At 41.8% G+C, this 12,419-nt stretch overlaps 1 protein-coding gene and 1 long non-coding RNA gene across 12 annotated transcripts in view; one reads left to right on the top strand and one right to left on the bottom strand.

The window, feature by feature from the left end:
* Positions 1-12,419, bottom strand: part of arhgef28a (Rho guanine nucleotide exchange factor (GEF) 28a) — a 378,379-nt gene that overhangs the window by 16,678 nt on the left and 349,282 nt on the right. For all 9 annotated transcript variants that reach the window (XM_069937151.1, XM_069937160.1, XM_069937184.1 and 6 more), the window contains one exon: positions 125-247. In XM_069937151.1, coding sequence (XP_069793252.1) covers positions 125-247 — 123 coding nt within the window. The remainder of the gene's footprint in view (positions 1-124; positions 248-12,419) is intronic.
* The window catches only part of LOC138763307 (uncharacterized), a 104,484-nt gene that overhangs the window by 22,329 nt on the left and 69,736 nt on the right, over positions 1-12,419 (top strand). The window lies entirely within an intron of this gene.

The following is a 12,419-nucleotide window of genomic DNA, read 5'->3' as shown; positions in this document are numbered from 1 at the left end:
TTTTTAACTTAACCCAGAGGGTTTCCATATTTTCTAATCCAATGTCTCCTCTCTCCAAGGATTTGATTTCACATTTTGACCAACCGAGCCACCCCCACCCTCCCTACTTTTGTGAGTAACTCACCTGAATGGAAAATCAAATTCTGGTGTTCCAGCAACACGTGACTGGAAGAACTGCTGCCTTTATCAGCATCGTCTGCTTTCTTGCAAATCTTTTCTCTTATATAGTTGGATGGATCATATGAAGCTATTAACAATTAAAGAAAAAAAGATAAATGTTATATTTCTTTCATCAAAATTAAAAACATCCTTTTTCTCTGTCCACAGTTGGATTTGCACAATAATTGTTCCACATGTTTAGTAAATAAAGTTTATTTAAAAGTTGTCATATGACATACACTTCCTTTATAAACAATAACCCGGTGAAAATACTATTAATACATTTACTCAGCATTATTGGTTAAATACACCCTTCAAACTATTTTGTCTTTACCTTTCAGAACACTGACCCAACTTCACTGCTTAGCATCTTGTTACTTTTTATAACATGTAGTATGTTATTTTGAACAACCCAACAAGCACTCAAGTTCATTTACTACTGTCATGAGTATCTTATTTGGATAGTATGCATGAACATGTTTTATATATATGTAAAGATAAATAAATTTTAAAAAAAATATATATATAGATAATGTAAATATATATGTATATAAATAAATATATATAGATAGAGATAGATAGAGAGAGAGAGAGAGAGAGAGAGAGATAGACACACACACACATATATATGTTAGAAGCTGAATTGTGCCGTGCACCCCTCTATACTTGCTCTGCCAATCAACAAGATCATGGTCCACGTGCTTGCATGCTCCAAGATAGTTTTCCACCATGCTAACCTCTGTCCAATAAATATTGTCAATATTCAAAGGCATTATTGGTTAAATACACCCTTCAAACTATTTTGTCTTTACCTTTCAGAACACTGACCCAACTTCACTGCTTAGCATCTTGTTACTTTTTATAACATGTAGTATGTTATTTTGAACAACCCAACAAGCACTCAAGTGCCTCACACTTTGAGAAAGAGAGTTCTGTGTGATTGGGAAAAAAAGGCTAAACTCTCTCTTAAAGGATAAGCATTTAAGATGGGGCAGTAGAGGGGGACCTTAAAGTAGATGTGCAGTGTGTTTATTTGGAGAATGGTTGGTGTCTGGAATGGGCTTCAAGGAGAGAGGTGGAAACAGACTCCATACTAGTGTTAAGAGGCTATGCAGGGAGTGGAAAGATAGGGATCACATGCAGGCAGAAGAGATTTTGTTTAATCTGGCTTCATATTTGGTGCAGACATTGTGGGCCAAAGGGCCTGTTCCTGTGGTTTACTGTTTCATGTTAAAAAGGTAACTCATTATTGTAAAACAATGGCCCCTTGTTCTAGATTCACCTACAAGAGACAACATCCTTTCGACGCTACCCTGTCAAAATCTTCCCTGGTCTTAAATGTTTCAATCATGACCTCTCTCAATCTTCCAGACTTCAATGGGCATAAGCCCAGCTTTTTCAATTTTTCCTCATGAGACAAACCGTCCTTTCAGTTGAGTAAACCATCTCTGAACTGCTTCCAACGCATTAACATCCTTCCATAAATAAGATAAACTCCAAGGTCCCAGATCCACACCCTGTGGCACATCAAGTTGCATCTTGCCAAGTAGTGAAAGGCCTACTTTATCCTTATGACTACTCACTGTTTCCTAAAGCCAGCCAATCTTCAAAGTCAAGTTTATTGTAAATTGATTGCACAAGCACAACTCCACAAAATAGCGTTCTCTGGTCCTTGGTGTAAAACACTAGACACCAACCAGACATAACACACATGCATACAGACGAACAATACACATGCAGGACAACTACGAACAATACACATGCAGGACAACTATTGGTATATCCAAATATATAAATAAATATTGTTTCATAAATATGAGAGTCTCGGATGATTAGTGTGAGCAGTTCCTTTGGTCATTCAGTATTCTAACTGCCTATGGGAAGAAGCTGCACCTCATCTTCCTCATCGTGGTGGTTCTGGCTCGGATACTCCTGTATCTCTTTCCCAATGGGAGTAGCTGAAAGATCCTGTGTGTGAGGTGGAAGTGTCCTCAATGATTTTGTGTGCCCTCTTCAGACAATGCTCCTGTTAGATCATGTTGAATGGGAGAGGGAGACTCCAGTGATCCTCTTTGCCCTCTTATGGTCCTGTGGATTGAGCTGCAATCCATTTCTCCACAGGAACCCTACCACACTGTGATGAAGCTGGCCAGGAGGCTCTTGATAGAGCTCCTGTAGAAGACTGATGTAATGGTAGCTGGTATCCATCCATACCATCTTCCATTCATACCAATAAGCTAGCCTTTACATTATATTTTACAAAACTACAATTATCAGAAATCGGATTCTCCGAAATCCTTATTTATCTGAAAAAATGTCACAATTTTGGAATAATGAGGATATCTGAAACAAATCAAAAATCCTAATTTTTCCAAATTTGTTTTTGGAGCTGAACTGACCTCCCAGGTTGAAAAAATATTCACTCAACATGAAATTAGAACAATTGTCCTCGTTTCAGGTTACTCCCTTCTTCTCTCATTCCATTACTTCTTTACCTTTCCCTTTTGACTTTTCTCTCCAACTCTCCCTCTCAAATTGCATCCCACCGTCTTCCAGCCACTAGTAGTCGGAAGAATGCCTTGTCCCAGCATCATCAAGGAGAGTGGCCTCCTAACAGGAGTGGGGACATCGGGCTCCCGGCATAAGCGGGGCCTCAGTAGGGAGGTGTCAGTGATCAGTGGCAGTCAGCATTTTTTTGGTGAGAATTAAACATTATTTTAATGCTTAACAAGCCTTCTCGTTGTTTTGTTATTTAAATACTGTTACAAGTGATTTGCTGTTATTTCTGGGCTGTTTTTAAAATAAGACCAGTTATTCTAAAAAAAAACGTTTATCCACCATTTCAAATAATCGGAGTTGTACTGTATTTAAAGAATTACTTTGAAGAATTCAGTAAGAGTGATAAGATAAGCTGATTTTAAAAAATACTTATACTCTCTCTCAGTAAGAGGAAAATTTCTAATATTTTTGCTATGAGTCATTGAGTTGTAGCTTGATCCATTTCTGAAGACAGAGTTAGATGTGTTGCCCACCTGCTCTTTTCTTGCTACCCCACCATCGAAAACTTAGGAAGACATATCTTTGCTATCCAGTGAGTTTGTCTTGATTAGTTCAGTGATCCCATCTTAATTCACTTCTCATTTATATGCCAATGATCTAAAAGATTATATTATCAAAAAAATCTCCAGATATTTCTAAAGTAGAGAGAACAGGAATGATTTTGGAGACAAGAAACATCACTGAGGAAATTCACTGGGCATTTCTGGTTACAGATTGCCCTTGTGTCTAGGTCACAGGTCACACACCATTCTGAAATTAAAAAAAAAGACAATTTTCTGCTTTCATTTCAGATATCCAGCTTTTTTTAATAAAAAAAATCACATAGCAATGCGCAATGTTAATATCATTCCTACATTTAAATCCTGGAGTTCTCACTCATCACCTCTGTGGGAATAACTGTACCTCATATTCATCTTCTTCAGGGCAATTAAGGTAAAGCAATAAACACTGGCTTTAACATCACTGCCCACATCCAACAAAAATATAAAAAGACTGAACTAAAAGAAAAACAAGAAATACAATTATAATTTTTAAAATATTTTTTATGGTTTAATAGACTGACATTTTAAAGGTTCTTATTTTTGATGAGGATGAAATTAGCCTTTCTGTGCAAACAGTTTAAATGGCACTTGCAAATGGCCAATCTACGCCATCCTGAGTTGCAATTTGACATTTCTCAGTCCAGCCTGAACTTGTCATTCACAGCTTCTTCTCCCTCCCACCTGCACTCACCTATTAACTGGCATTCATGCTCCCCACATCACCCCACTTTTTATTCTGCCTTCTCCCCTCCCACCTCTCAGTCCCGATGAAGGCTTTTTGGCCCAAAATGATGACCATCTACCCCTTTCCATGGATATTGCCTGACCCACTGAAATCCTCCAGCCTTTTGTGTGTTGCTCATTCACAATGAATTCTGGGAAACTTCCTCTGACTTGAAAGAAATTCAAAAATACTATTTAGTTATTTTGTTTGTTATGTTTATTTTGTTTTGACCAAATAAAATTGAAAAAAAGATTGGATTTAAGTGTTAATACCACTCAAAAATTTTTCACATGATATTTCTTTGGAATTCTTCAAAACGAACCGGGGGTGTAGGTTAATTGGGTGGCACGCTCTCATAGGCCGAATGTGCTGTATGTCTAAATTTTTTTAAATTAATTGCAGTGCCAATTGAACATGGCATGTCAGTCTGGTTTTTTTGTGATCTTTGAGCCACTGTATAACAATGGAAAATCATTCTATCAACCTGCTAACTTCATTTTTCCAGTGTAGATGCTGTTCATATTATCAATTTCAGGTACCTTCTTGTTTTCCCTTGCACTGACCTTTTTAAAGATGTATAAATATCACTGAGATTTTACATTGAATTGTAGGAGTGGTTCATTTTATAAACATAATTATTTTTAAACTCATCATGCAAAAAGATTGAAAGAAACAAAACCACTCCCTGCTCAAAAAATAATTGGACATTCTAAGCATCTAAATTTTCTGAACATCATCAACATTTTCTGAGCATCATGATGTTAAAGCGAATATACTATTTCTCAATGAAACAAAAAATGGTCTGCATTGTTTTATGTAAAAATACACAGTATTGCTGAGGAACTCAGCGATCTTGCAACGTCCATAGGAGAAAAGGATATATTTACTGACATTTCAGGCCTGAGCCTTTCTTCAAGGACCTTGAAGAAGAGCTCAAGCCCGAAACGCCAATAATATATCTTTTACCTCCTTTGGACACCTTGACACCGGCTGAGTTCCACCAGCAGGTTTTGCTACAATTACAGCGTCTGCAGGCTTTTGTGTTTTACTGCATTGTTTTATCAATCCAAAGCTTTATTAGATGGCCCAGGATCACTTCAGTGAAAAACCCATTTGGACAATCACTCAAGTCTACATCTTTATTATAAAAGCTGCAGAGAATTTCCATAGCAATTTATTTGATTTTTATGAGATCTGGTGCTATACAAAGGACATTTTTTTCTTATCTGAAATCTTTGTGCAGTACGTTGTCAGGAACGATTGTGCTGTGAGAATGTATTAGATAAATTCTATTATTTCAGTGTTAAGCATGATCCAAAATAATAGTATATTAAGTGTCATTCCTAGAAATGAGCTCTTGGTCATATTCTGAAAGCAAGAAGTTGTTTTCTGAAAACTGATATAATTGGATATCTTCTTTCTTTGGCTTGACTTCGCGGACGAAGATTTATGGAGGGGGTAAAAAGTCCACGTCAGCTGCAGGCTCGTTTGTGGCTGACCAGTCCGATGCGGGACAGGCAGACATGATTGCAGCGGTTGCAAGGGAAAATTGGTTGGTTGGGGTTGGGTGTTGGGTTTTTCCTCCTTTGCCTTTTGTCAGTGAGGTGGGCTCTGCGGGATATAATATACAATTAATAGTCATTGCTGGCATAGAGAGGAAAGTATAACATGGATCCAAAGTGCTGCAAGGAGAAAACAATCTGAAGGTTCTCAAGAAGCCAGCTCTTGCACAGTTGATGAAATGGTGCCGAACTGCTGCCTGTCAAGAATAAAAGCATAATGAAAGCACCAGTAGATCAAGAATAATAAAAGCAGGATTTTATTATCAGATCAGAAAACTAAAATAAAATGGACATGGTTCTGGTGTTTGTAACATTTTTGACTAAACCCTGTCATATTGACTCAGTTCTCCTTCACAACTACCACCTGACCTACCAGATCTTTTCTGTATTTTCTTTTTTTCCCACAGATTTCCAGCATTTGCTGTGTTTTGAAACACACAGTTCTGGCATTTCACCCCCTTTCCTGTGTTCTTGACCATCTTCACGGGACAGACTAACTGATGTCTTGATAAAGGGTTTTGACTCAAATGACAACCATTCTTTATCTTCCAGATGCTGCTGGCCTGCTGAGTTTCCCAATGTGTTTGACAAACTGAGATAAACAGGACCTCCTATTTTAGCACCATCTGTGCCATTCATTCTTGGTCTCCACCCTGCAAAATGCATTGCCTTTTTACCTGCAGCCCACCTGACTTCCCTGCAACCTAAAACATCTTATATTTTCAAAATTTCCAACATTCTGTGAAAGTTCGACAACCTGATAGATTCACTGTTTCTTTCTCCACAATACTGGTGTGGTTGTCTATTTCGGCACACCTATTGGCCGACTGTGCCTGTGGCTCCTCCCACAGGTTCCAGAATGTTCCACAGCCCCCTTTCCAGTGAAGAACAGTCGAGCAGCATGGATCTGCTTTTGTCTAAAGCTAATAATAGCCAATCAGTTCGTTCAACTTCAATTTTTTGGAGTTATTGATGGTGCATCAATTTTATTAGCTTTAGTTTTATAATGGAGCAGATCCTGAAGTCAGAGAAACTGGAAATTGACCCTCATTTACCTGAGGCATCTACCAACTTTGAACTCTGGCTACAATGTTTCGAGTCATCTTCAGCCACCTTGCGGTCAGAGACCGACAAATTACAGGTACTGCTCTCCCAAGTCAAAACCCTGGTGTTCTTGATGATCAGAGACTCTGCATCGTATCAACGGCCATGGACATTCTAAAGGGCTAGTACCTACGAAAGATTAATGAAGTCTACGCCAGGCATCTACTGGTGACCCAAAAGCAGTGACCCGAGGAGTCAAACGCTGAGTTCCTCTGGGACCTGTGAACACTCGGAAGGGCCTGTTAATGTAAGGCCGTGACAGAGTACAGGGACGACCTGATCAGGGATACCTATGTTGCAGGGATGAAGTCAAACTACATCTGCTAAAAATTATTGGAGCAAGAGGTGCTCAATCTGTGGAGAGCAGTTGAGATGGCAGGTATGCTGGCAATGGCCCTCCATAATATGGAAGCCTACTCAACCGACAATGTGCGCGCTGCCATCTTGGGATGCACCGCCACCTCCTTGCCCCGCTAACGATCTGACCATGGCGGCAGTACCTCGTGAACACCTTCAATCACCACCACCAGGTGTAGTCAGCAACCCAACCATGGCCATTGTACTCTGGGAGCACCCAAAGTACTATTTTTGCGGGCTGGGGACGCACCTGAGGGAACGATGCCCAGCGAAGACATGACCTGCTCCAGCTGCGTGAACAAGGAACATTCTGCTAAGGTGTGCAGATCCAAACCCCTTCCCGGCAGCGCCGAGTACAGATCATGGGGCTGCCATCTTGGATACCACCATCGCCGGGAACTAGCAGCGCCACGTGCGAATCATGAGGACTGCCATCTTGGGCCCCATCTTTGAAATTCAGCAGCACTGCATATAGGCTGTAGGGGCCATCATCTTGGGCACCATCATCCTCCAAATCAGCACGTGAAATGATAAGCAACGGTCAGACCCTGGCCTCCATCACACTCGAACAGGTCAACCCGCATCAGCTCGCCAGGTCAATGATGGACAGTTAGGTAAAAGGCCATGTGATGAGTTGCCTATTTGAAAGTGAAGCATAGAGAGCTTCATTCATCCCCACACGGTGCAGCGATATTCCCTCGAAATATGGCTCAATAAACCAAAAGGTCTCCTTGGCCTCAAGGTTACATACAGCAGATGTCCATGGCTACTCTGACCATGTGGGGTACAGACTATAAAGTTTTGGTGATATCGCAGCTCTGTGCTGCTGTGCTACTGGGACTGGATTTTCAATGTCACCTTAAAAGCATGACGATGGAGTTGGATGCACCCTATTCACCCCTCATTGTCTCTAACCAGAAGTTCTCGAATCACCTACTGCACTCCACCTACCCTTCAGCACTCCCCCCATCACACCCAGCCAGCATCCCTGTCACTCATCACACATGATCTGCAGACTCTCCAAGCTCAAAATTACTCCTCCACCATTCTCATCCCCAACTGCAAACCCATTGCCACAAAAGGTAGGAGATAGAGTGCTAGAGACAGGGCCTTTATTCGGGCAAAGGTGCAGTGGTTACTTAATGAGGAGATCATTGAGCCCAGCACCAGTCCTTGGAGAGCACGTGGTGGTAGTGAGGAATGGGGAGAAGAACAGGATGGTCATTGACTACAGTCAGACTATTAATAGGTACACACAACCCTCTCCCCCGTATATCCAATATGGAGAACTAAATCACACAGTATCAGGTCTTTTCTACCATTGACCTGAAATCCACACATCATCAACTCCCTATTTGCCCAGAGGACTGCCAATATACTGTGTTCGAGGCAGATGGCCATCTCTACCACTTCTTGCGGGTCCCCTTCAGCGTCACCAATGGTCTCAGTCTTCCAACGGGAGGTGGACCACATGGTAGATCAGTACGAGTTGCAGGCCACATTCCCATATCTCAACAATGTCACCATCTGTGGCCACGACCTGCAGGACCATAACGCCAACCTTTAAAAATTCTTCAAAACTGTCACACTCCTCAACCTCACATACAATAAGGCCAAGTATGCATTTTGGATAACCCGCCTTGCCATCCTTGGCTGTATCGTTGAGAACGGAGTCATCAGTCCAGACCCTGACTGCATGTGCCCACTCCTTGAACTTCCTCTTTCCCACAGCCTTAAGGCCCTAAAATGGTTCCTGGGCTTTTTCTCTTACAATGCCCAATGGGTCCCTAATAATGCAGACAAGGCCTGCCCCCTCGACAAATCCACCTCTTTCCCTCTGACGCCAGAGGCCTTGCAGCCTTCAGCCGCATCAAGGCAGATATTGCCAAGGCCACAATGCATGTGGTGAATGAATCCACCCTGTTCCAGGTGGAAAGTGATGCATCAGACTTTGGTCTGGCTGCTGCCCTTAACCAGGTGCACAAACCTATTGCTTTCTTTTCCCTCCAGGGCTCTAAAATTCAACACTCCTCTGTCTTGAAGGGGGCCCAAGCTATTGTTGAGGTAGTGCAGCACTGGAGACACTACCTTGCTGGTAAATAATTCATCCTGCTACCTGACCAATGGGCTGTTGAGATCATGTTCAATGATTAGCAGTGAGGTAAAAATCAAGAACGACAAGATATTGAGGTGAAGAATCGAACTGTCCGCCTACAAGTACAATGAGCTTTCAGATGCCCTATCTTGCGGGACCTGTGCCAGTGCACAGATTGACCACTTACAAGCCCTTCACAATGAACTCTGCCACCCCGGAGTTACCAGGTTCTCCCACTTCATCAAAGCACATAACCTGCCATCTTCCATTGAAGAGATCAGGTTAATGACCAAAAGCTGCCAGGTCTGCACAGAGTACAAACCACACTTCTACCAGCCAGAAAGAGCACAGTTGATGAAGGCCAACCGCCCCTTTGAATACCTGTGTGTCAACTTCAAAGGACCTCTGCCCTCCACGGACCACAATTTGTAACTTCCTCAATGTTATTGACGAGTGCTTCCATTTTCCGTTTGTCATCCCCTGCTCTGACATGACAGCTGCCACAGTCATCAAGGGCCTGCAGAGTCTCTTAACTCTATTCAGCTTCTCAGCTATATTCATAGTGTCCAGGGGTCCTCTTTCATGAGTGATGAGCTGCACCAGTACCTGCTGGCCAGAGGCTTTTCTATGAGTAGGACCAGCAGCTAGAACCCCCAGGATAACGGACAAGTGGAAAGGGAGAATGCCACAGTCTGAAAGGCCATCCTCCTAGCCCAGTGGTCTAGGCCATTGGTTCTTTTTCTTTCCACTCATATCCCACTGAAAGTAATCCCTATGCCATTGGTGCTCTGTGATTGGTAAGGGATTGCTTAAGGGGATATGTGAGTGAGAAGGGAAGGTTGAGAATCACTGCTCTAGACCCAATTGTTACTGAAATATTTTGCTTGAGAAAAATTGTTATTGGCCCAATTCCTTTGGAGTTATGAAACCGTGCATATAACGAGTCAATTAGGTACAATTAAATCAATGATTTTCAAACTTTTACTTTCCTAATCACAGAGTACCTATAGCACAGAGATTACTTAAAGTGGTATGTGAATGGAAAGAAAAAAGATTCAGAACCACTGGTCTTGGGGCCTTCCAGTCTCCTGCTGTCAAGATGTCCTCCCAGAGGTGCTTCTCTCATTCAGATCTCTCCTATGTACTGCAATGAATGCCATACCACATGAATTTATGTTTTCCTTTCCCGGGAAATCTGAGACTGGGACAACGCTGTCGGCGTGGCTGACATCTCCAGGGCCAGTCCTACTCTGGAAGCATGTGAGGAGCCTTAAATCCGACCCTCTGATCAAAAGGGTCCACCTCCTCCACGCCATCTCCCAATATGCCTTCATTGCATACCCTGATGGGCATGAGGACACTGTCTCAGTTAGTGTTTTGATGCCCTCAAGGATCCTGATCACTCCATACCCCCTTACCCTTACCCACCCACAAGGTATTAGGACCAAGACACATTAACTCATCCCCAACTGAGGACACATCAGACTCGTCGCCGCATACCCACCAGCCCAATGCTAGCGACTGTATCATCACCACTTCACCCTGCTGGACTCTTTATATAAAAAAAAAACAAGGTGGGGGGGGGGGGAAATCTGGTAAACCACTGTATGTAAATATTTATTTGGGCACACCCATTGGCCGACTGTACCTGTGGGTCCTCCCACAGGCTCCAGGATGTTCCACAGGCCCCTGCCCAGTGCAGAACAGTCAAGCAGCATGGATGTGCTTTAGTTTTAAAGCTAGTAAAAGCCTATCAGTTTGTTGAACATCAGTCTTTTGGAGTTATTGATAGTGCATCAACTGGTTAACATACTGCGCATCTCTAGCACTTTCCATTTTTATTTAATAATATGAAACCTTAGACCTTCCAGCTATAGATCATTGATCCATTAGGAAATCAGCTTGCAGCAGTGGACATTTTTTATAGAATAGTGAAAGGAATACCTTCTGCTCATCAGTTCCTTGAAAACACATCAAAATATTTTTCATTTCTCATTTTTTCTAGAAAATAGAGGAAGGTGAATCTAAACCATCCATGAGAGCAATCTAATCAATCCCATTCTGCTTGTTTCCTGTGATCTATTCTCTCTAGGATGTCCATCAGTGTCCATGATTCTCCTGCCATCCATACACATTAGATGTCATTTACAGTGATCAATTAAGCAACGAGCACATCTATGGGATGTGGGAGGGAACCAGAGCATCCAAAAGAAATCCACAGTCACAGGTGCTAACCCTACATAGACAGCACCCAAGGTTAGGTGAGCTGGAGATGTGTGCTTGTGGCATTGTCTGCTACATCATTGTGCTAATTCATAATTAAAGTATGGATTTTAGGAAGGAGAGAATCTTTGGAAAAAAAAGTGTCAGTTCTGAAGAGCCCGAAACTGAAGTGTAAGATATTCAAACCTCCTCATGAATATGTTATTTTTATTAATTTAAAACCAAGGAATTAAATCTATCATGTTATATAATTTGTTTGATAGGAGCTACCATATGTAGGGATTAAAACTTCAAATAATTTTCTGGCTGAGGCATTCAACTAAGACTTGATTTATTGTTTCAAAGGCATTGATTCTGTCCCCTTGCACCTTCATTTATCAGCAAAGTCTTTAGCTCCCTTTCATTTTACACTGCTGGAATATTGATCAATGTGCAGAGCAGATACGTATCCATGACATACGTCCCAGGGTGGGGAAGAAACTGCCCTCCCAAATTCAGACAAAACAGTGGGGAAAATTTGCAGAAAGCATGAAGCAAAAAAAAAAGCAGACAGAGAAAGGAAAAAGATAAACAAATTAACAATAACAGGGGCTCCGCTCCACCACGTGTCAGCCCCGGGCACCTTCACGCCCAGGGTACCGCACATCTCACCTCCAACCTGATTATCTGGACGTGGGTTGTGGTCTCATCTGAGAACTGGCTCATTGCTCAGCATCAGTGTTCTGATGATGCCCATGATCCATGAGGCGTAAAAATAGTATCATACTGTGCTAAATTTTTGTCTGAGCAGAATAGGGGTTTATTTTCATCCCTTTGTAGAAGCTGTTGAAGTGAGACACACAGCTTCAAAGCAGACATATTGATTTTAATGTAGATTTGAACAATTATTGTGCAAATTCTCAATTAAGGTGAATTTATGGAATCTGTCAAAGGGTCCAGATTTTATTTACTTATTTTGATTAGAATGAAGAGAGTGGAGCTCCACTGGATGACAATGTAATTGTCCAGGGCTGCAATTAAGGTGAATTTATGGAATCTGCTCAAGGGTCCAGATTTTATTTACTTATTTTGATTAGAATGAAGAGAGTGGAACT

This window comes from Narcine bancroftii, chromosome 1, assembly GCF_036971445.1.
Source record: "Narcine bancroftii isolate sNarBan1 chromosome 1, sNarBan1.hap1, whole genome shotgun sequence".
In the NCBI taxonomy this organism is placed as follows: Eukaryota; Metazoa; Chordata; class Chondrichthyes; order Torpediniformes; family Narcinidae; genus Narcine; species Narcine bancroftii.
Note: the sequence above shows the minus strand (reverse complement) of the source record. Positions and strands in the feature narration are given on the sequence as shown.